This window comes from Schistocerca americana, chromosome 5 (assembly GCF_021461395.2).
Source record: "Schistocerca americana isolate TAMUIC-IGC-003095 chromosome 5, iqSchAmer2.1, whole genome shotgun sequence".
NCBI classification, from domain to species: Eukaryota; Metazoa; Arthropoda; class Insecta; order Orthoptera; family Acrididae; genus Schistocerca; species Schistocerca americana.
The window spans coordinates 248,007,747-248,033,983 of NC_060123.1; the positions used below are offsets into that span (position 1 = coordinate 248,007,747).

Consider the following 26,237-nt stretch of genomic DNA (forward strand, 5'->3'; position numbering starts at 1 on the left):
AAGGTACTTTTAAAAGAACTGCATGATATACTAAAAATTTTAATACTAAAAAGTATAAATATTCCATGCTGACTATAATCTGTTTGAATGCAATCTTTGCAATTTCAGTTTGTTGCAATACAATGACAGTTACAGAAAACAGCAGTATAAAGACTCAATATAGTTTGTAAGTAATGAAGCTGACTGCTACTGAACAATAGATGACAGCTGAGTTAAGTTTGTATAAGAGAGATGATAATTCAAGGATAACCTATTTTAGCCGAAGCTTTATGAGATTCAAAATGTTTGATCCATATAAAACCAACAGAGCAGGGGGGGGGGGGGGGAGTTGGAGAGCTGGAGAGCGGGGGGGAGCTGGAGAGCGGGGGGGAGCTGGAGAGCGGGGGGGAGCTGGAGAGCGGGGGGAGCTGGAGAGCGGGGGGAGCTGGAGAGCGGGGGGAGCTGGAGAGCGGGGGGAGCTGGAGAGCGGGGGGAGCTGGAGAGCGGGGGGAGCTGGAGAGCGGGGGGAGCTGGAGAGCGGGGGGAGCTGGAGAGCGGGGGGAGCTGGAGAGCGGGGGGAGCTGGAGAGCGGGGGGAGTTGGAGAGCGGGGGGAGTTGGAGAGCGGGGGGAGTTGGAGAGCGGGGGGAGTTGGAGAGCGGGGGGAGTTGGAGAGCGGGGGGAGTTGGAGAGCGGGGGGAGTTGGAGAGTTAAAAGAGAAAAATAATCTAGGCCTAACACTGGTGCCATGATGTAAATCCATTAGTGGGTATTTACAATTTTCTACTGATTCCTCATAATCTTGGTTAACTGTGGCACTAAAGGTACAATTGTTTCATAACTGCTGAGCACGTTCAAAGGATGTTACAGATAAAAAATTTTAGCTTTAATGGAGTCTGAAGGAATTTTAGGACAAGACTGAGTTGAGAGATATTTATGAATTCTGAGAGTTGATACTTCGGAGAAACTGGTCACAGCGTAAGCAGAAAGATTAAGGTCAAGTACAGTTATACACTAATATGCCACACCCAACAGTTCCTTAATAACATCTGCAGTTTCATTTCTTTTGTGTCACGACATATTTACATAGTCAAAGTTCAGAGAACTGGTAAATAGCAAAGATAATGCTGTTACGAATGTTAACCCTTAACCGGAATCTTAGGTCATTTAGAACCCACCAACAACGATAAAACCGTCTAACAATGGAAGCGCATGGAGTTTCAGTTACGCATGCCAGTGTAATCTCAGTATATTGTTAGGTGTACCAGGGACCGGGAGCTTGCTGCTTGAAAATTACTGGAAGTGGAGGTAAGTACCATCCCTGGGTCCAATTTGACCCGTGATTCCAGAGACGGGATATTTAGTCAATGTATACTGACATTTTGTGGTGTTTCACTCACTTTATTCCCACAATGCAGTGGAGTCTCATTGAAAAAGAAATCTGAACTATTATTAGACGAAAATTATTCAGATACAGAATCTTTTGAGTGACTGTCAACCTTGTGATTAAGAGAACATAAGTGGCAATGAGAAGTGACAATGACAATACACAACAAGACATTTCTTCTGATTCAAGTAATTCATCGTCTGATGAAGAGAGGGAGAGCCACCTGTCAAGCAGTGCAAATTTTCGAACTAAAAATCAATTCAAGTGGTCTACTCATCCACCAGCTAGGTCCAGAGTCAGAAGTCACGTTTGGGTTGTTGCTATTATCAGGTGTATTCAAAATCTGGCCATGAAGATATGCATTACATGCCTTTGTGACACTAAAACACACTGTTTACACAATGCTTTTATATATACTGGCAAAGAAATCACTAATAAAACAAGCCAACTTTCAATTCCAACACAGAATGTACTGCAGCTTGCAGAACCTTTATTTGGAACAAACAGAAATATAACTGCCGATAACTGTTCACTTCTGTGGAGCTAGTTGACAATCTGATTCAAAATGGTTTGACTTACATTGGGACGATGTGCAAAAATAAAAGGGAAATGCCACCAGAATCTTTAGCCAATAAACAATGGATAGTAGGCTCTACTTTATTTGGTTTCGTGAGGGATAAATCATTGGCATCTTATGTACCAAAAAAGAATCTAAGTGTAGTGATGATCTCATCAATGCACCATGACAATTCAGTGAATGAAAACAGATGAAAGCATTACATAATTGAATTTTACAACAAAACAAAAAGTGGTGTTGATACATTACATCAGAAATGCGCCAATTATTCAGTCTCTAGAAGAACTCAACAATGGCCATGTGTAATTCTTTCAGCAAAATTGAATGTTGCATGTGCAAATGGATTCTTATTATGGAAGGTATCAAATGGTAGAAAATGTATGAAACAATCATTAACATAAAAGAAATTTGACTAAATTTGATAAGGGCATTTATCACAGAAAGAAAGATGGAGTATTATTCATTTCCTGTGGATATGAAAAATAGAATAGACAATTTTCTAGAGGCAGCTGATCAACCACAAAATGACCTATGACTAGCAAATTCACATTGTAATCAAAGTGGCTCACAAAAAAGAGGAAGATGTTATTTATGTGGTCCTAAAACTGACAGTAAACAATCACAAAAATGTGACAGATGATTTAAATTCATCTGTAAACGACATGCAGAAAAAAATGAAAAAGCTGTGTTTTAAGTGCCATTCTTAGTTCAGATACTGATATAGGTAACATCTAGACACTTCCATGTTTCGTTTTCATTATTTTCGTTTCTGACTGATGGCATTAAGAGTCCCTATTTATGTTAAGGGGAAGGTATGAGAAACTGCATAGCATATTTAGGTTTTTTAATCTAAGCTTTATTTGTAATCATGTAGCATTCCAAAGTAAGGTACTAAAAATTCTTGTAAAATATGAGACATAGGACTTAAAGTTAAAAAATAACAATTTAAAATTTTTGCTCAATAAAAGTTGATTTATATTTGAAATAAAACTTATTTTACTACAATCATTACACATCTACATATGAATTATATCTTTTATGGGGATTATGTAGAATTTTTATTCAAGTGTCCATTTGGACCTGTGATTCCAGTTATGGTCATCAAAATATCAATTCCAGTTAATGGTTTAAGACAAACAGGAAAAATATGACCAAACAAACAATTGAAATGCAGAGAAGTGCATCTGAGACTTGTAAAAGTCGACAACATTCTTTCTTTTGACAACAAACATGAGTATATGAAGGCAAATAAAAGTGGGAAAACAAAGTTCAAAACAAAATTGTTGAATACATTACAATGAATGATAGGTGGAACTGACATGGATGACATATGGTGAAAAGTTTCAACAGACATACCTGCCACATATACAAATGCAGAATACAATTGACATGCAACATAAAGTAGCTTGCAAATTAATTAGAACAGCTGATTTTTTTGACATTTCTTTACTGTAAGTGTCGAGATGAATTCAACCAAATACACGGAAATCCTTAGGTGCAGAAGTGTGCCAGACCTTTGCAGATGGTGGAGGAAGATTTCAATGTGAGCTGACCCTGTGTCACACTTCTAAAGCAGCCAAGACATTCATGGAAGAAAACAATGTTAATGTGCTTTGGTGGCCTTGTAATTAACCAGACTTAAATCCTATCAAGAATTTGTGGAGTACTGCGAAAAGACATCTTGGTGAACTAGACACAAAGGAACGCATGTTAGTAAATGGGGTAAAAGATTGGTTTCATGACAACAAACTACAAAACATTTGCTGTAACCTGCTCAAATCTATGCCACAATGCTTTCATAAGCTCATTAAAGCAAAATGGGAATACATTAGGTATAATATTCAGTAAGTTACTAACTGTATTATATATATGGTAATAAATGTGCACAGTAACATTTACATGTCTTGTCCCAATTAATTTGCAGACTACTGCATATTACTAAACGCAAAAACAAACAGGATAAAGTTAAAATTTCCAATGACCTAAGCAAAACAGCACTTTAAGGATCCTCTAGAATATGTAAACCCTGGTACAATCCAGGTAATATGGAGAAAGGGAGGGGAAAAAAAACTGAATAGAGTAGATGTAATGTAGTACCTCAACTAATCAAGTGCTTCATGGTATATATTACACAATAAACTATCATGAAACAAAATGCTCAAAAAAATTAAACCTACCTGGAAATTAATGTGGGCTTAGATTCAAGATGAGCAGGGAATGAGACTAAGGCTTACAGTAAAAAATCTTAACTGTAAAATAAAAATTAAACAGTAACTAATATAAAGGCATTCTGAAATTACAGATCATGGTTTACCTGTGAAACCAAAATTTTATGTCTATAATGTAAATGGACAGATAAAATCTACTCACCAAGTCACAGCAGGAGAAAACACAAACAAACACACACACACACACACACACACACACACACACACACACACACACGGATTTAACTTTTACAAACTTTCGGAGCCAGTGGCTCCTTCTGATCGAAGAGTTGAAGAGGAAGGAAGAGGGGTTCAGGAAAAGGACTGGAGAGGTTTAGGGAAAAGGATACAGTTTAGAAAAATCACCCAGAACCCCAAGTCAGGGGAGGCTTGCCAGACAGGATGAGAAGGAAAGATTGACTGTTGGAGACTGCACCAGACAAGATTTGAAAACCTGGGAGCTTTAAAGGTGGAAGACAGGGTAACATGCAAGACAGATTACTACTAAAACATCGTGCACGAGTTAGGAGTGAAAAGTGTGAAAAGCTAAGTTCATTGTATGTAACAAAGGTGGGACGGGTGACTGAAAAATAGACAAGTCAGCAAATGAAAGATGTAGAAAAGTAAAATGTGGAGTGCAGAAAGGAGCTGTTACTGTGAATAAATGCTGAGACGGAGGAAATTAATGCAAATTGACATCAGGTGGGAGGCGAGAACCAAGGACATTTTGTGCACGTTCCCACCTGTGGAGTTCTGAGAAACTGGTGTCTGGGGGAATCCAGATAGCATGTGTGGTGAAACAGGCACTGAGGTACCAACTGCCATGTTGTATAGCAAGCTCTGCAACAGGATATTGTGTGTTGCTTGTATACACCCTCTGCCTATACCCATTCATCCTGACATAACTGAGTAGTAGTAATGCCGATGTAAAAGGCTGAACAGTGTTTACATAACAGCTGCTATATGGCGTGTCATTTCAGATGTGGCTCTCCCTTTGATAGTATATGTTTTGCCAGTTACAGGGCAGGGATAGATGGTGGTAGGAGGGTGCGTAGGGCAAGTCTTACACAGGGGATGGTCACAGGGGTAAGAGTCATAGGGTAGAGAGATGAGTCTGCACCCAAGGGGCATAGGTCCGAAAAGTATATTGTGAAGATTGGGAGGGCAACAAAAAGATATTCTGGGTGTGGTTTGCAAAATCTCAGACAGAATGGATCTCATTTCATGGCATGATTTCAGGAAATCATGGCCTTGTTGGAGTAGCTGATTGATATATTCAAGACCAGGATAATACTGGGTGACAAGTGGTGTGCTCTAACTTGTGTTTTGGAGAGATCAGCAGTACCAGGATTGGGTGTGATGGCCCGGGAAATTTGCTTTTGAACTAGGCTGTTGGGATAATTATGTCCGGTGAAGACTGAAGGGAGAATGGTGGTGTATTTCTGTAAACAGTGTGCATCCCAACAAATACGTCTGCCTCGAATCCCGAGGCTGTATGGGAGAGAACGTTTGGCATGGAAAGGATGGCAATTGTCAAAATGTGAGTGCTGTTGTTTGTTAGTAGGTCTGATGTGGGTAGAAATGTGTAGCTGACCTTCTGTGAGGATGACAACACGAAGGAAATGGCAGGGGAAACTGAATAGGACCAGGTGAAATGGTAGAAGGTATTCAGAGATTTCACGAATTTTAACAGGTCAGCCTCACCATGACTCCATACAGCAAAGATATCATAAATATATCTAAACCAAACCAGGGGATGAAGACTTGGGGATCCCAGGAAAGTCCCCTCCAAGTGACTCATGGGAAGGTTGGCATAGGAAGGAGCCATCCTGCTTCCCATGGTTGTACCCCATATCTGTTTGTGTGTCTGCCCCCAAAAACTGAAGTAATTGTTGGTAAGTATGAAGATGAGAAGGACTGATCTGTCTATTTTTCACCATCCCCCTCCCACCTCTGTTACATACAATGCATTTATCTTTTCACTCTAACTCATGCACAGTGTTTTAGTAGTGATCTCTGTCTTGCACATTACCCTGTCTTCCACCTTTAAGCTCTCAGGTTTTCAAATCTCATCCAGTGCAGTCCCGAACAATCAGTCTTTCTTTCTCATTCCATCCGGTAAGTCTCCTCTGACCCAGGGTTCTGGTTGACTTTTCTAAACTGCACTCCTTTCCCTAAACCTCTCCAGTCCTTCCCCTTCACCCCTCTCCTTTCCCCTTCAATTCTTCCATCAGAAGAAGGAGCCACTAGCTCCAAAAGCTTGTGAAAGTTAAATACTTGTGTGTGTGTGTGTGTGTGTGTGTGTGTGTGTGTGTGTGTGTGTGTGTGTGTTCCCCTGCCACCACTTGTTGAGTACATTTTATTATCTGTCCTTTTACATTATATAATCAAATCTCTTGTCTAGTAACATTCATACTTTGTAGTCCACAATGTGGTGGATATCCTGCTGCAAAAGCCTGTTGCATTTTTCAACCAAGACGTTCCCAAGTTCATTCAGTGCACGAGGAGAGTTCCTGTGGTACCACACTGCAAGTTTCAAATTGTCTCAAGTACACTGAATTGGGTTAATGCCAACATATCAAAGGCCATACCATTCAGCAATCTCTGTCTCGTAGTGGAAGATGTTCACGAATGTCGGCACATTGTGTTCCTGTATTACCACTAATTTTTTGTTTGTTTTTAGTTACATGTCTGAAGTTCTTGCACACATTGAAATCCCTATGCTACAGTACTGTAGCACTCTGCCAGATGTAGACAACTGATACAGTGGAGTAGTAGTAGTAGTAGTAGTAGTAGTTGTTGTTGTTGTTGTTGTTGTTGTTGTCGTCTTCAGTCCTGAGACTGGTTTGATGAAGCTCTCCATGCTACCCTATCCTGTGCAAGCTGCTTCATCTCCCAGTACATACTGCAGCCTACAGCCTTCTGAATCTTCTTAGTGTATTCATCTCTTGGTCTTCCTCTACAATTTTTACCCTCCACGCTGCCCTCAAATGCTAAATTTGTGATCCCTTGATGCCTCAGAACATGTCCTACCAACCGATCATTTCTTGTAGTCAAGTTGTGCCACAAACTCCTCTTCTCCCCAATTATATTCAATACCTCCTCATTAGTTATCTGATCTACCCATCTAATCTTCAGCATTCTTCTGTGGCACCACATTGCGAAAGCTTCTATTCTCTTCTTGTCCGAACTATTTATCGTCCCTGTTTCACTTCCATACATGGCTACACTCCGTACAAATACTTTCAGAAACTACTTTCTGACACTTAAATCTATACTCGATGTTAACAAATTTCTCTTCAGAAACACTTTCCTTGCCATTGCCAGTATACATTTTGTATCCTCTGTACTTCGACCATCATCAATTATTTTGCTCCCCAAATAGCAAAACTCCTTTACTACTTTAAGTGTCTCATTTCCCAATCTAATTCCCTCAGCATCAACCGACTTAGTTCGACTACATTCCATTATCCTCGTTTTGCTTTTGTTGATGTTCATCTTATAGCCTCCTTTCAAGACACTGTCCATTCTGTTCAGCTGCTCTTCCAAGTCCTTTGCTGTCTCTGACAGAATTACAATGTCATCGCCGAACCTCAAAGTTTTTACTTCTTCTCCATGAATTTTAATACCTACTCCGAATTTTTCTTATGTTTCCTTTACTGCTTGCTCAATATACAGATTGAATAACATCGAGGAGAGGCTACAACCCTGTCTCACTCCCTTCCCAACCACTGCTTCCCTTTGATGTCCATCGACTCTTAAAACTGCCATCTGGTTTCTGTACAAATTGTAAATAGCCTTTCGCTCCCTGTATTTTACCCGTGCCACCTTCAGCATTTGAAAGAGAGTATTCCAGTCAACATTGTTGAAAGCTTTCTCTAAGTCTACAAACGCTAGAAACATAGATCTGCCTTTCATTAATCTTTCTTCTAAGATAAGTCGTAGGGTCAATATTGCCTCACGTGTTCCAAGATTTCTACGGAATCCAAACTGATCTTCCCCAAGGTCGGCTTCTACCAGTTTTTCCATTCGCCTGTAAAGAATTTCAGTTAGTATTTTGCAGCCGTGACTTATTGAACTGATAGTTCGGTAATTTTCACATCTGTCAACACCTGCCTTCTTTGGGATTGGAATAATTATATTCTTCTTGAAGTCTGACGATATTTCGCCTGTCTCATACATTTTACTCACCAGATGGTAGAGTTTTGTCAGAACTGGCTCTCCCAAGGCTGTCAGTAGTTCTATTGGAATGTTGTCTACTCCCAGGGCCTTAGGTCTTTCAGTGCTCTGTTAAACTCTTTACGCAGTATCATACCTCCCATTTCATCTTCATCTACATTCTCTTCCATTTCCGTAATGTTGTCCTCAAGTACATCACCCTTGTATAGACCCTCTATATACTCCTTCCACCTTTCTGCTTTCCCTTCTTTGCTTAGAACTGGGTTTCCATTTGAGCTCTTGATATTCATACAAGTGGTTCTCTTTTCTCCAAATGTGTCTCTGATTTTCCTGTAGGCAGTATCGATCTTACCCCTATTGAGAGAAGCCTCTACATCCTTATATTTGTCCGCTAGCCATGCCTGCTTAGCCATTTTGCACTTCCTGTCGACCTCACTTTCAAGACATTTGTAATTCTTTTTGCCTACTTCATTTACTGCATTTTTGTATTTTCTCCTTTCATCAATTAAATTCAATATTTCTTATGTCACCCAAGGATTTCTACTAGCCCTTGTCTTTTTACCTACTTGATGCTCTGCTGCCAGCACTACTTCATCCCTCAAAACTACCCTTTCTTCTTCTACTATATTTCTTTCCCCCATTCTTGTCAATTGTTCCATTATGCTCTCCCTGAAACTCATTACAACCTTTGGTTTAGTCAGGTTATCCAGGTCCCATCTCCTTAATTTTTCCTACTGTAGTAGGCGTAGGCTTCATGTCTATCTCGGCCACAGTAATGCGTTCATTATGCTGTTTGTAGTAGCTTACCCTCATTTCTATTTTCCTATTCATTATTGAACCTACTCATGCATTACCCCTATTTGATTTTGTATTTTTAACCCTGTATTCACCTGACCAAAAGTCTTGTTCCTCCTGCCACCAAACTTCACTAATTCCCACCATATCTAACTTTAACCTATCCATTTCCCTTTTTAAATTTTCTAACGTACCTGCCTGATTAAGGGATCCGACATTCCATGTTCCGATCCGTAGAACGCCAGTTTTCTTTCTCCAGATAACGACGTCCTCTGGAGTAGTACCCGCCCGCAGATCCGAATGGGGGACTATTTTACCTCCGGAATATTTTACCCAAGAGGACGCCATCATCATTAAACCATACAGTAAAGCTGCATGTCCTCGGGAAAAATTACGGCTGTAGTTTCCCCTTGCCCTTGCTTTCAGCCGTTCGCAGTACCAGCACAACAAGGCTGTTTCGGTTAGTGTTAAAAGGCCAGATCAGTCAATCATCCAGACCGTTGCCCATGCAACTACTGAAAGGCTGCTGCCCCTCTTCAGGAACCACACGTTTGTCTGGCCTCTCAACAGATACCCCTCCGTTGTGGTTGCACGCAAGCCTCCCCACCAACGGCAAAGGCTTTGGTGGTGGTGGTGGTGGTGGTGGTGGGAAGGGGGGGGGGGGGGGGGATGGAGTATCAGGTGATAATCTATTTTCTGCTTTAAAATGGAAACAGCATGGCTACAGTTCATGCCAAGTTTGTAGCAGTGCATGGCAACAACTCACCACTGTGTCACAAAGCAGTTACGTGGTGCGCACTCTTCCAGCATGGACAGAGAAGTTTGGGTAATGAATCAAGTGGCAAAACACCTCTCATGCTTTGAACAGTTTACTTCCGACTATATAAGAAAATGGAATTACTTAAATTTTGAAATAATTTGAACAGATTTGTGCTGCGTATGCAGATAACGAATATAAAGAAACAATAGGATGTGGCTTACCGTAAAGATGTCATTTTAAGTTCCAGACAGGCACAAATGAAAGACACTTACACATTGCCTTTCAGCCACAGCCTTTCTTAGGAAAGTGCGGGCACGCACGCACGCACGCACACGCACACCCACCCACGCACACACGAGAGAGAGAGAGAGAGAGAGAGAGAGAGAGAGAGAGAGAGAGAGAGAGAGAGAAACGGCTGCCATCTCCGTCGTGCTGCCAGAGGTGTGTGTGCGTGTGTGTGTGTGCGCGCGCTTTGCTGGTGAAGGCTGTGGCCAAAAGGCAATGTGTAAGTGTCTTAGTTTTGCCTGTCTGCAACTAAAGTGTCAGCTTTACAGTATGTAGCAATCTGCCTTTTCTTCAGGATGTGAGAATTTTAATTCAGGAAGATGACACTGAATGCATTAACAATAACCATGAAAAATGAGTTTAGTGTTATGAATATTTGTTCCTTTTAACATTCATTATTGTCTAGCTTCGAATTCTATGTCGCCCCACCATGAGACACTGACGGCACTTTGGTTATTTAATAAAGAAATATAACCAATAAGACTAATCTTTTCAATGGTTGCAGAAGAATACAGATACAAAATCTTTAAAACTGAGTTCTGTAGGCCAAGACAATCAATCTACACTTTGTACACACTATTCTGAAAATAATTCACTGTGTGACACAATCACACTAATTATGTGACTGATTCAGACAAATTATTTTCCAAACAATCGATGACTTTATAGTCTCCAGTTCAATTATAATTTAGTCCTTTCCATGTAATATTCTGTTAGTTACATGACACACTGACTGCTTCTCTAGTCATGTACACAATTTAATGCTTCTTTCTAAAGCCGTATGTACCAAATTAAAGAAAAGAAGCTGAGTTGGGCCTCTTAAAACCAATTTCTAGAAGATGTAGTGGTAAAAAATGTGACTTCTAAGAAATTCACATTTGAGCACAAAACATTTCAGACTCCAAAGCTCCATGAAAAAAAATCATTAAATTCAAGTGCTGGATTAAAATATTTATCCTACCAACTACTGCTGTTACTATGGCACGCAGAACCAATAAAATGTTTCAAAATAACTGCCTCAGCAACGATAGATATGCATGAGCATCAACATCAGTTATGAATTTGTAACTTTCACATTTATAGGACTTTCCGTACAAGAAAAATTGCCACAGTAAATAAATTCGTCTAATAACATTTGCAAAGGCAATCATCAAAATTTGTCTTAGAGAACTCAAAAGTCTGAATCACAGCAACCATATAGTACAATTAACATGTACTGAAATCAACTGTCTGTATATGAAGTCTTGTCAGTGAGTGAAAAGCAATGCTCAGCTAATTTTGACATCTGCTCTGCACACAACTGTCAGGAAAACGACGCAAAGTGACTATCATCTGCCATTTGTTCCTCCATTGTGTACTGTTGGACATTTTGTCTACGTATATTAATTTTTACAATGAATTTTGCATTTTGAAGTCCAGTATAGTCACTGATGATTGGCTACCAGAATACCACAGATTGCATTAAATAATGATTAACAAAAATTATGCTTCACTTTCATCAATTTCACAGTTTTCTATTGTTGCAATGATTAAAAATATGCAGCTTGCAATACACAACAGATAGATGGAGGTAAGGAAAACATAAGTTGTATGTTCCACATAAGACTCAAAAGGTTATTTAATGTTTTAATTACAATGTACAAACCTGACATCTCGCTGCTGCAGTTATTGCCTCAGTTAATAGACATGCAATACAAAATTATGTAGTATACCATAGTTACCCGAGTATAAGAGAACCTTTACTACAAGATGATTCCTTTTTTTAAAAGACTCCTTGACAGAAATTTATTTTAAATGTATTCTGATAAAATTACGAACTGATTTTTTGACAACATTATACCTATTCTAAACTTATGCCATTTACTGACTGTCAACATTTTAACAAGGTTAGGAAAAATAAAATTAAGAGAACTGGTTTACATTAATTTCTGGACCATTTTCTTTTCTGCCTGTTTTGCTCACTACCCTTGTATGTGGTATCAGTATTTTTAATCATCATCATCATCATCATCATCATCATCATCATCTGCCAAACAGCACAGCTGTGAAACTGCTATCTTCATTGGCACAAATATTTGGCTGTTTCTTTCGAATATTTTGTGATTTCTGGGGCTGTGGCTGCAGTGGGATCTAAGAACACAGCCTTCTTTTCCAGAGCATACCAGATTTCACTTCTATGCTGACGTGAGAATGTTATATGTACCTTGCTTCTAAACATACTGTCTGCCCACCATTCTCATTGGCTGCATAGAACCAGCAACTGACACATACCCTTTCGTTCCCATCATGTCATGTTGAGTGTTAACAACACTGCAGCATGAGACACCTAAGTACACCACTGACCTCCCGTCCTCTGCAAAAATGTATACTATTGTTGAGTAGTTGTCCAATTTTGAAGTGAATCCAACTTCAACTACAAATGGATTCAGGCAAACTGCAGTTTAAAAATGGTAGATGTTCATAAAAGGCCAAAACACATAGTACAGATTTCCATGGTCAGCAACACGGTGTAATTTGCTGCCTGCTCACTACTCCCCTCTCTCCACTCATCCTAGTTTTCAGCCAAGCCAATTTCACTGACTCCCTCTGACTATTTTCACAGTGCTGTGATTGAGCAACTGTGAAATGCTGACTGCAATATCTCCTTGGGTCCAAGCTGTACCTAACAGCATCTACGTTAAATGGGGGGGGGTTAGATAACGTCAAAACCCTTATAATGTAGAGTAACAAAATTTCAGGAATACATTTGTCTAGGTAACATATTTAAGTAATTAACGCTAATTTTAGAGTGAGATAAGCCATTGCGAATGTGAAATGCTGGTACATTAACAACAGGTTTAACTGCCAAAATGTTGAATGCAAGCATGCAAATGTGCACGCATTTTTCTGTACAGGTGCCAGACATCAATTTGTGGGATGGAGTTCCATGCCTGTGCAGTTCATCGGTCAGTACAGGGACGGTTAATGCTGGTTGTGGAGAATGCTGGCGTAGACATCCGATAACATCCTGTATGTGCTCAATTGGAGACAGATATGCTAATCAAACAGGCCAAAGCAAAATTTTGACACACTGTAGAGCACATTAGGTTACAACAGTGGTATGTGGGGGAGTATTATCCTGTTGGAAACATCCTCTGGAATGCTATTCACAAATGGCAGCACAACAGTTCAAATCACCACGCAAATTTACAGTCAAGGTGCGTGGGGTAACTACGAGGGTGCTCCTGCTGTCATACGGAATCACACCCCAGACCATAGCTCCAGGAATATGTAGAGTGTGGTTAGCATGCATACAGGTTGCAGGCTATCAACTAGCTGCCTCCTAACAAACACATGGCATCACAGGGACCGAAGCAGAGCCAGATTTCATCAGGAAATACAACAGACATCCACCCTACCTTCCAATCATCTCCCACTTGACACACCAGAAGTTGCAAATGGCGGAAGTTTGGGGTCAGTGGAATGCAATTCACAGGTCATCTGGCTCACAGATGTCTTTGAAATAACTGATTCTTAAAAGTTCATTGTGTCATTGTGGTGCCAACTGCAATCTATCTTGGCAGTGCAACATGGCTGTCCAGAGGACAGTCTTCTTGCAACCGTACATTGCCGTGACCACTACTGCCACCAATCATGTCCATAGCTATGTTCCTGCCACGTCTTTCTGCAATACTGCAGAAAGAACACCCAGTTTCTTGTAACCCTATTACATGACCTCTTTTAGTGAGGTCCTGATAATAGCATATTTGTTGCCTTAAAGGCATGATTGACTAAAATCAACTTACCATGTCTAATCTCAAAGGTCACTAATGTTCAAAGTTGTTAAGGCATGTATTGAAAGCAAACCTGAATTGCATGCTCATAGTGGTGCTACTAGAAACCATCTAATGTGACTGGGTAAAATTTGTATATACTTAATTTTTCAGATGTAGAAACACATATACCAACTTTTGTTTATTTCACACAACTACTCCATGGTGTTGCGAAATTTCTTTTTCTGACCTTGTACATAAGCCTATCTTCACAATGGGTCTTGCCACTGTAGTCTTGTGATCACAATTATAGTCACAATTCTTTCGTTTGTTAGAAATTTCATTCTGGATTAATTTTCCGTCTTGTTTCATCTAAATGTCATTGTGTTCTGAAGCTGATTAAAAGCTGATAACATTTTACCTGATGTTCCAATATGTGAGCAGCAACCACTTCTTTGTATATCATCACAGCCTCCCACAGCCAAATAAAATGTTGATCTGGATTCAAAATCAACTAATGTTTTTTGAAGTACAACATTTTCGCTTTTGAATATTACCTCTACTTAAAAAGCAGCATTAATGTTTGTACATGGTATTCATACATGTATGAGAACTTTCAGCAAACCTGTTCAAATACAACAAGAATTTGTAAGATGACACAATTTCACACAATTTCCCTTTTCAAAAACTGGCAAATTTTTAAAAGAGCAATAGATTGTTCTAATGGATAGGTCATGGTTTCTCGTATATCCCTCGCACTAGTGTTGCGCAAAACAATTTCCTACACTTCTTTGTGCAACACTGATACTGTATCAAGCACTTCAGCATTCCCAGGAAATTTCTAGCCAGTTCAAATGAGAGTATTATTTTCCCAGACCTTCCTTCTCAATTCAACATAAATCTTCAAGTGACCTGAACAGCCAAAGCTTCATATGTGCGTGTAAGACAACCCCTATATACTCTTACAGTAAAAATGTTTACCTCAGTAGCAATAGTTTAATCTGTGAATATAAGATGACCCTGTATTTTTAGAATGATGAATATGGAAAAAAATCTTCTCATAATCGGGAAAATAAGGCATAGACATTAAGGAAATTTCCGCGCTGCCCTTACCAAAAATTTAAAAACCAAAGTCTTGAAGTTATTTTGGTCTTTTCATTGTTTTAGAACATGATATTTCTCTCCTTCTCAAACTTGTTAACAGCACATGGAGAATATCACAATTCTTCAACACAATACTTAATAAGGTTTGCAGATTCACTTCAATTACTGAAGAGTGATTTGTACTTCTTTTTATACATATCATTATAATCACTAGCACTGAGTTCTTTAAAGAAGCACCCTGATACATAGATATTTACTTAAGCTCAATATTTTAAGATTGAAGTAACAAAAACCAAAGTGCTTACAATACGCAATCTACATAAGATTAGTCAAAAATGAAATAATGAAAACAAAAAAAATCTCAAACACACTCTCTTGTAAATTTAATTATGGCAAACAAAGCGTAACACTATGAACATAACTAAAGCCAATGGTAACAAAAGAGGAAGAAACCATATGAAAACAATGATTAAAAAATAAATTACAATAAAAGTGAAAAAAGAAGTGGGGAAACGTTTACAAGAACATAGAGAACGGTAGAAACTGGAGATACATGGAAATAAACTATAAAGTACAGAAGTTCAGAGTTTCATCATATTTGATGTCACATGTTGATATAAGATGTGGTGGTGGTGGTGGTGGTGGTGGTGTTGGTGGTAGTAACATACAGGAGCTAGTATCTACTTTAGAAATGAGTTCCTGTTTGTGATGCTATGAGCTACTGGTGCTGGGCAGTGAACTCTAATCAGTAGCATACATTAAGGTCTTTGCTATTGTACGCACCTCAAACTCACAATTATATGCCAATGATTTCACATTTAGATTCAGTCCACTGCAGAAACTGCAATAAAGTGTGGTGGTGGTGGTGATGGTTTGGTTTGTGGGGCACTCAACTGCGCAGTTATCAGCGCCCGTACAAATTCCCAACCTTTGCTCAGCCCAATGTCGCCACTTTGATGAATGATGATGAAATGATGAGGACAACATGAATACCCAGTCATCTCGAGGCAGGTAAAAATCCCTGACCCTGCCAGGAATCGAACCCCGGACCTGTGCTCGGGAAGCAAGACCACAGGCTGCGGACTGCAATAAAGTGTCACACCACATCAAAGTATATGCACTGCAATGCGGTTATGTACTACAATTTCTTCAGTGCTTAAATTGGGATTTACTAAAGTAATCCACATATGTATACAAAGGATATCAATATTAACCAACAATTACTGTTTCTACACCACTCAATACTCTGAAATGTTATCAGAATTTATATAACTGAACTCTTCAGCTGCTTCTTTGAAACAGGAAGGCATAGATTATGAGAACTAGTAAAGTTCCTCAAGATTGTTTGCAATGCAGTAGAGCAAGCAGCGATCAAATATCTCTGAGCAAGCACATCTGCTAGTGAAGACTTCAGGATTTGATGTGTACTGTCACAGCCAGATCATAGCATTTTGTAAACAACATGGTAGTCAGTCTGACACATGCTCCACACAACAACAAAATTTGATTGGTTACTAATCTCGTCATGTAAAAACTGGATTATTAAGATGATGTATATTCTGAAGTAGCTGTCCCTTCACTGTTAAGCTAACATAAAAAGTTAAGCACTATATGCACTGAAATTGACAACATCAATTTTCTCACAGGTGAGTCTCCTTCAATGAAGCAGGTCTCCCTATTGACAGACTAAGCGGTGGTCTTGGCAATAGGGCACAAGTGGGGATGAGTGGTGTAGCCTGAATATTGTATAGGACACTATAGTTGAGTCGGCATAAACTGATCCCTGAAAGTTGCAGCGGGATAGGTGCGACAGCTTCGCCGGCATATCTCTACCAATAATGTAATGCGAACTTGTAAACGTCTCAATGGTAATGCCCCAGAGTTACCATAGCTCTGTAGATGGCTACAGTCATCAGCACTTTCCAGCTAAAACTGGCAACAGTGCTGCGAGCTGTTAGGAATCATCTTACATTGTTCACCTAAGGTAATGATTTTCAGATATTCATAATGGCAGAAATGTGTAATAATAAAATCGAAACCAAGAGAATATTCTATCGTACAAGGGGAACAGTGGAATATACTGAGACAGTTAATAAGGGCAAGAATTGTCTAACATAGCACAGGATATCTGTTTGTGAACTTTTTACTGTGAGAAGGCTACTCTTACATTATTAGTTGCAATTTCCAAACACTTATTGGACCTTAATGACAACATTTTATTTTAGAACTTCAGCATATTTTCTTAAACAGAACTAAATTTGATCTTCTCTTGATATATAGCATGGATATATTGCAAATTCTTGCTAAAGTATATGTGCAGCCTATTAAAAAACACACATTATCCTTCACAACCTTTATTTCAATTCTTTTGTCAACCTACCCAGCTGATTCGCAACACCTCAAGTCCATTCGTGTAACACAAAAGTTACTTCTGAATGACACTTATTATAATATAGGATGATTAAGATTTTCACTAACCAGTTTGTCCATCAGACCTAACAGTTAACAACATGCCGAAAAATGTTGTATATCCTACCAAAATATTCAGCTACTTTCGCCCTCATGAGCTATTTATAACCAGGACCTAACTGAAAAATCCCAGCAAAGATTGGTTCTCACTCATCACAATTGGTGCATAATTTGTAAGTTTCCTTTACCTCTAGTTCTCTAATAAGATCCTACCCTTATTTCTGAATGGGACAACCTACCTCTCAAAGAAAAAGCCTGCAGTAAGAGGAGTGACACTACACTGCCAGTTAATCTGCAATCACTTTCAGATTACAATACTGACAAGAACATAAAGCTGTCTTATAGTTTAGTTTATACTAACAATACAAAATGCCCTGTTTTGCTGTTGCAGCACAGTTCATTCCACAACAGCAGCAAAACACTTCAACAGACAAGTAATCTGTATTTAGTAAATGGTTATGCCAGTTCATGGTTTACTGTTTAGTAGCAAATCGCCTATCTTATGGCTTCCGGGGTAACAAAAATCAGATTTCCAATATTTCGCATAATTATTGACAGAATTTGAAAATTTAAAATGCTGTCATTATCCATTCATTACGAAGAATAGTCATATGTCAAAGGCTTAACACAATTAAGACAAGAATTACAGGTAGAGACAGTGTACAGGTCTTAAGATAGCATAACCCACTGCATGCAAATACCCAAATCATACTCATCCAGTGTTTATTAAAAATGAGAGCACTGACTGACTTCAACAAACTTTACACAGAATTTCAAACCTTCGCAGAAATATTTCTTGCTAAAGTCCCCCACAAAATTATGAAAGGAAAGAAGTTTATCACTTACTACAGCTAAGGCAAATATTTTAATTTACTACTACTTTACTACTAACTATTCACAACACATTTTATAGACAGTGTCAACTATCACTGTATGACACGTAGTTCACAGGATACTACGTCAAACACCGAGATGCGTGAAAAACTAGCTTTTATTTGAAACGGAATGAACATTACCTAGATATTCTCCACCCAGTGTTTGATAATGAAAGCACTGAAGAGACTATACCAAACTAATCAGCAACCAGTTGCATAAAAGAATTTTTTTAACCGGTTTAGGGCATTTAGTGCCATTCTCCAGAAGATCCAGTCACAAATTTCAGCCCCATGACACACTTCACACTTTGTTTTTGTCGGCAACAATGAAGCGTGAAGTGCATCAAGGAGCTGGAAATCGTGACAGGATCTTCTGAAGAATGGTACCAAGTGCCCATTACAAAATTAAATTTCTTTTTTGAAACTGGTTGCTGATTATTTCGATATATACTAACACAGTTGCTGAGATACTACACTCACAGACTTCTAACAAACTTAAACATTATATATTTAAAAACAAAGATGATGTGACTTACCATAAGAAAGTGCTGGCAGGTCGATAGACACACAAACAAACACAAACATACACACAAAATTCAAGCTTTCGCAACAAACTGTTGCCTCATCAGGAAAGAGGGAAGGAGAGGGAAAGATGAAAGGAAGTGGGTGTTAAGGGAGAGGGTAAGGAGTCATTCCAATCCCGTGAGTGGAAAGACTTACCTTAGCGGGAAAAAAGGACGGGCACACACACACACGTATCCATCCACACATATACAGACACAAGCAGACATATTTAAAGACAAAGAGTTTGGGCTGAGATGTCAGTCTAGGCGGAAGTGCAGAGACAAAGATGATGTTGAATGACAGGTGAGGTATGAGTGGCAGCAACTTGAAATTAGCGGAGATTGAGGCCTGGTGGGTAACGGGAAGAGAGGATATATTGAAGAGCAAGTTCCCATCTCCGGAGTTCGGATAGGTTGGTGTTGGTGGGAAGTACCCAGATAACCCGGACGGTGTAACACTGTGCCAAGATGTGCTGGCCGTGCACCAAGGCATGTTTAGCCACAGGGTGATCCTCATTACCAACAAACACTGTCTGCCTGTGTCCATTCATGCGAATGGACAGTTTGTTGCTGGTCATTCCCACATAGAACGCATCACAGTGTAGGCAGGTCAGTTGGTAAATCACGTGGGTGCTTTCACATGTGGCTCTGCCTTTGATTGTGTACACCTTCCGGGCTTCAGGACTGGAGTAGGTGGTGGTGGGAGGGTGCATGGGACAGGTTTTACACCGGGGGGCAGTTACAAGGATAGGAGCCAGAGGGTAGGGAAGGTGGTTTGGGGATATCATAGGGATGAACTAACAGGTTACGAAGGTTAGGTGGACGGCGGAAAGACACTCTTGGAGGAGTGGGGAGGATTTCATGAAGGATGGATCTCATTTCAGGGCAGGATTTGAGGAAGTCGTATCCCTGCTGGAGAGGCACATTCAGAGTCTGGTCCAGTCCCGGAAAGTATCCTGTCACAAGTGGGGCACTTTTGTGGTTCTTCTGTGGGGGATTCTGGGTTTGAGGGGATGAGGAAGTGGCTCTGGTTATTTGCTTCTGTACCAGGTCGTGAGGGTAGTTGCGGGATGCGAAAGCTGTTGTTAGGTTGTTGGTGTAATGGTTCAGGGATTCCGGACTGGAGCAGATTCGTTTGCCACGAAGACCTAGGCTGTAGGGAAGGGACCGTTTGATGTGGAATGGGTGGCAGCTGTCATAATGGAGGTACTGTTGCTTGTTGGTGGGTTTGTTGTGGACGGACGTGTGAAGCTGGCCATTGGACAGGTGGAGGTCAACGTCAAGGAAAGTGGCATGGGATTTGGAGTAGGACCAGGTGAATCTGATGGAACCAAAGGAGTTGAGGTTGGAGAGGAAATTCTGGAGTTCTTCTTCACTGTGAGTCCAGATCATGAAGATGTCATCAATAAATCTGTACCAAACTTTGGGTTGGCAGGCCTGGGTAACCAAGAAGGCTTCCTCTAAGCGACCTATGAATAGGTTGGCATACGAGGGGGCCATCCTGGTACCCATGGCTGTTCCCTTTAGTTGTTGGTAGGTCTGGCCTTCAAAAGTGAAGAAGTTGTGGGTCAGGATGAAGCTGGCTAAGGTGATGAGGAAAGAGGTTTTAGGTAGGGTGGCAGGTGATCGGCGTGAAAGGAAATGCTCCATCGCAGCGAGGCCCTGGACGTGCGGAATATTTGTGTATAAGGAAGTGGCATCAATGGTTACAAGGATGGTTTCCGGGGGTAACACATTGGGTAAGGATTCCAGGCATTCGAGAAAGTGGTTGGTGCCTTTGATGAAGGATGGGAGACTGCATGTAATGGGTTGAAGGTGTTGATCTACGTAGGCAGAGATACGTTCTGTGGGGGCTTGGTAACCAGCTACAATGGGGCGGCCGGGATGATTGGGTTTGTGGATTTTAGGAAGAAGGTAGAAGGTAGGGGTGCGGGGTGTCGGTGGGGTCAGGAGGTTGATGGAGTCAGGTGAAAGGTTTTGCAGGGGCCTAAGGTTCTGAGGATTCCTTGAAGCTTCGCCTGGACATCGGGAATGGGGTTACCTTGGCAAACTTTGTATATGGTGTTGTCTGAAAGCTGACGCAGTCCCTCAGCCACATACTCCCGACAATCAAGTACCACAGTCGTGGAACCCTTGTCTGCCGGAAGAATGACGATGGATCGGTCAGCCTTCAGATCACGGATAGCCTGGGCTTCAGCAGTGGTGATGTTGGGAGTAGGATTAAGGTTTTTTAAGAAGGTTGAGATGCAAGGCTGGAAGTCAGAAATTCCTGGAAGTTTGGAGAGGGTGATTTTGAGGAAGAGGAGGTGGGTCCCGCTGCGACGGAGGACGGAACTGTTCCAGCCATGGTTCAATTTGGATGGTGTCTTGGGGAGTTTGATCATTAGGAGTAGGATTAGGATCATTTTTCTTCGTGGCAAAGTGATATTTCCAGCAGAGAGTACAAGTGTAGGACAGTAAATCTTTGACGAGGGCTGTTTGGTTGAATCTGGGAGTGGGGCTGAAGGTGAGGCCTTTGGATAGGACAGAGGTTTCGGATTGGGAGAGAGGTTTGGAGGAAAGGTTAACTACTGAATTGGGGTGTTGTGGTTCCAGATTGTGTTGATTGGAATTTTGAGGTTTTGGAGGGAGTGGAGCTGGAAGTGGGAGATTGAGTAGATGGGAGAGAGTGGGTTTGTGTGCAATGAGAGGAGGTTGACGTTTGCTGGAAAGGTTGTGAAGGGTGAGTGAGTTGCCTTTCCGGAGGTGGGAAACCAGGAGATTGGATAGTTTTTTGAGGTGGAGGGTGGCACGCTGTTCTAATTTACGGGTGGCCTGTAGGAGGATGCTCTGAACAGCCGGTGTGGATGTGGGAGAGGAAAGATTAAGGACTTTTATTAAGGATAGGAGTTGGCGGGTGTGTTCATTGGCTGAGTTGATGTGTAGGTGAAGGATTCTTCCCGTTAGCCACCAGGCCTCAATCTCCGCTAATTTCAAGTTGCCGTCACTCATACCTCACCTGTCATTCAACATCATCTTTGCCTCTGCACTTCCGCCTAGACTGACATCTCAGCCCAAACTCTTTGTCTTTAAATATGTCTACTTGTGTCTGTATATGTGTGGATGGATATGTGTGTGTGTGTGTGTGCGCGCGCTAGTGTATACCCGTCCTTTTTTCCCCCTGAGTTAAGTCTTTCGCTCCCGGGATTGGAATGACTCCTTACCCTCTCCCTTAACACCCACTTCCTTTCGTCTTTCCCTCTCCTTCCCTCTTTCCTAATGAGGCAACAGTTTGTTGCGAAAGCTTGAATTTTGTGTGCATGTATGTGTCTGTTTGTGTTTCTATCGACCTGCCAGCGCTTTCTTATGGTAAGTCACATCATCTTTGTTTTTAAATATATTTTTCCCGCGTGGAATGTTTCCCTCTATTATATTGAAACTTAAACATTATTTCAACATTTTCTAAACTCTTTGTCACTTACATGCTTAACACCAAATATTCGAACACATTAACACATTTGTAAGTCAGAAGTTCAAAGCTGTTTTATACACAGAAGTTTGATTCTTCAAAGCATTGGGTGTTTACTGGCAGAAAGCATGTGCAGTTTGGAAGGCAAAAAGAAATGTAGGAATGCAGAGAAAGAAAGGACAGGCACAATGTAATGTGAGGGAGAATATTAATAAAGGAAAAAGCTCTGGGTTGTAGGGTGGAAGAGAAGCCACTACGCAAAATCAAACAAAGAAAAATCCAGGTTGGAATAATAACAATATGACTGTTCAATAAAATCCTATCGGTCTGCAAGTTGCTCCACTTCGAATAAAGTGCTCGAGCTTTCAATGACTTCCTCCAGGAGACATTTTAACCCTTCTAAAACTGACCATGCCTACTGTTGGTGTGATTGTGAAGTGGAAATGTGAAGGAACAACCTTGCCTAATCTGAGACCAGGTAGACCTCATGCATAGATGGACAGAAAACGAAGTGTTGAGGAGGGTGGTTGTAAGAAGGCACATGAAATCAGCTTCAGTAATCACCCCTGAGTTGCAAAATGCTACCAGCAATCCAGTACCTGAACATGATGACCATACATTGGGATTAAAAAAATAATGGGGTATAACTGTCTAGCAGTTGCTCCTTGTAAGCAACATATTTCTGTAGTCAACATTAAGCAAAGCCTGAGATGGGGTGAAAAGCAATACCATTGGACAGTGGTTGACTGGATACATTGGTGTGATTAATCATGTTATACACTGTGGCAGTCCAATGGAAGGGTTTGAATTTGGCAAATGGTTGTAGAACTTAACTTTTGATCGTGTTTAGAGACAACAGGAGTGAGAAGATGGTCATGTTATGGTATGGGTGATTTTTTATGATTAGGGTGTGGTCCCCTTACTGTGCTTACGAAACAGTAAATGCTGAATGATATGATCATGTTTTACAGCATTGTGTACTGTCTACATCAGAGCAGTTCAGTGACGATGATTGTATTAGCAGGACAATACACCCTGCCATGAAGCAGCATCTGTGAGGCAATGGTTTGTGGACAATAACATTCCTGAAATTGACTGGCCTTGTCAGTGTCCCATTTGGAACTCAATGAAACAGTTGACAGTTCCAGACCATAGCAGCCAAGACCATTACCTTCTTGGATTTTGGCTCTTGAGGAAAAATGTGCAGCCATTCCTCCACAGATGTTCAGACACTTCACTGGATGTGTCCCCAGCAGAGTTCAAGCTGTCATGAATACAAATGGTGTACACCTCCTGTATCAACATCAGCTAATACGTGTCCATCCACATAATACTGATCACATAGTGAGTGTATATATTAAGCCTCTGCACACTTTGTGGAATTAAGAGTGTTGTGTAATTCAGTCACAATTTAGTATTCCCTAAGATTTTCACTTTCTGTAATAGTTTAGGTTTAAGTGTTGTCACAGTTTATACCAATAGTGCGCCATCCCTCAAGCAACTGTCTGATTTTAGTGCACTTGTTGTACATTCAAACTATTACATACATTTTAAAAAACTTCCCTCATTTCTCTTAATGATCTGACACACTTTGACGCACAATGTGTGTCCTGTTCATAATGGCTTAGTGTTTGAGCAGAAGCTCTCTGTACACTACCTATAGCCCTTTGTTGAGTGGGTGTTCTTGCTTGCTGACAGCATACCCAACTCACTGGAAATGGGTGTTTGTGTACTGACTTTTCCATGGTGTTTCCAAAAATAGCAAGGGATAGGAAAGTCCACTCAGAGAGCAACCCATTTGCCTGGGTGTTAGACAATGAGGTGCAGCGGGTTCCCACTAACAATTATTTCACGTCATCAGGTGTCCGTCCCACCAGCAAGTAGCACAACTTGAGGTTGAAGGACTTCTTTTTTAACATAGAAGCTCGTACCACCCTCCTGACCCAGGCATTTAAGACAAGACCCCAGTCCCTTGGCCACACAATATTCCTATGTCACATCACAGAGCAGTAGCTTTACATGCACGGAGCTTATGATTACACAGTGTCGGCAGAAGAAACCTGGATTGTCAATCTCACACCCTGCCAATGAAACCTGAGATGTCAAATATAGACAACAGAGACAAATTTATTTACAATAAATAGTAGTACATTTAGTTAACACTGAGTCCATAGCCTTAATATCTTCTTCAACGTTCGAAAGAATGCCATGCCCACACTATTATTGACCATCTTAGTGTGGACTGCCAAACCCTCACTAAGATGTGCATGTAACATTACAGACATGGCACTCAAAGTGTTAATAATCATTAACATTATTAATCACTTAAGGTATTGCAGCAATATTTACAAGCATTATTGCAAAGCAAGGATGTCTTGGAAAAGTTAAAAGTGAACACTAAATTAGTTAATACTACAAAGAATGTTAAAAGGGTTCATTACCTGCCATGCTACTCACCTACAGGCCCTGAGCCTGCTATGGGAGTAGGTGAAGATGAAACCATATTCAGACGACCTTGTTCCTTGACAATAGGGTCTGGAAGAAAAAGTCAACACACAATATATTACCAAACAACTGATTTTGGTCATTAGTATATAACACATTACTGTTTCATATAAAGGTAAATCTGTTATTAACTTGAAGGTTGGCTTGCTTTAGCAAGCAACTATTGTTGGAGGTGGTATGGACTTGCCTTCCTCCAACTTCTGGACTAACTAACTAAGCCAGTTATAAGGAATGATAGTGGTGGTGGCGGTGAGCAGTAAGAAAGAGGAGTGATATGGAGGTGGAGTGTTACAATTCGGGAGGAAAAATCAGAGAGAAATGACAAGAAATGGTGACAGTAAGTGTCATTGACAGAAGATAGAGACCAGCAGAGGTTTAAGGAAATTGTAAAGACTGAACTACTACACACAAGAGCTGGACCTGTGTATTGAAGACAATGTTATGGGATGCAGCACATTAGTGGCTGGGTGTAGGAGCTTGCTGCCACACAGAATGCTGCACATTAATTGCAGCACAGCAGCTTGCCTGCCTCTACATGTGGCTAAAACTGTAGATTGGTTAGGGAATGTCTAATTGGACTGCAGTAGGTGGTGGGTGGAATTATGGGGAAGGCTATACAGACGGTAATCCAGAGGAATAAATTAGGTGGATTCTTGTTTTTCTTTGGATCAGGGGTGTGTGTACACCCACTACATCAGAGCAAAAGAGGAGTAGAAAATAACTCATACAAATGTTGAGAAAAAGCAGCCCATTAAAAGGTAAAACATATCAACTCAAATTACATATACAGTTCACACACAACTCAACTTTGTGCAATTGGAGAAAACAGTTGTTTAATTTGATATCCCTACTTCAAAGCCGAGGAAAAGCAAGGTTTCAGTTGTGTAGCCATGGCTAATGTGTGTGGACACAGTTACATTGCTGTGGCATTATTAAAAGCATATGTGTGGGTACACAAGTGTCTTGCTTGATTGGGAGAAACTTGCTTTAGTTTCAGGCAGTATCAAAGAGAAGCCACAGAAGAGAGAAGGAAACATGAGAGAAAACGGTGACCTCCACCACCACTAAAGCAATTCAGCATTAATCAACCAAATCCACTTGCAAAACAGCAGCTGAACCGCAAGAGCCGCAATCAACAATGCATCAAGAAACACTTGCAAATGAAAGTTTTGAAACCAATGTTTGTTCAAGAGAGTTATTTTCTGATGGATGTGTGATGTACCATAGTTAACACAGGAGGAACACGGTTTTCGGCTCTAAGGACAATCACCATTATGTTAGAAAAAACGTATTTTATGTTATGGTATGAGGGGCACTGTTGTCATAATGCCTGTTTCAGATCAGTTTTATAACT

The 26,237-nt window shown here is 40.5% G+C and overlaps 1 protein-coding gene across 4 annotated transcripts in view; it reads right to left on the reverse strand.

The window, feature by feature from the left end:
* Window positions 1–26,237, reverse strand: part of LOC124615790 (casein kinase II subunit alpha) — a 70,284-nt gene that overhangs the window by 14,938 nt on the left and 29,109 nt on the right. For 3 of the 4 annotated variants that reach the window (XM_047143911.1, XM_047143909.1, XM_047143910.1), the window contains exon 8: window positions 24,836–24,913. In XM_047143911.1, the coding sequence (XP_046999867.1) occupies window positions 24,836–24,913 (78 nt within the window). Of the gene's footprint in view, window positions 1–24,819; window positions 24,914–26,237 lie in introns of all 4 variants that reach the window. The other variant, XM_047143912.1, reaches the window with a different exon arrangement.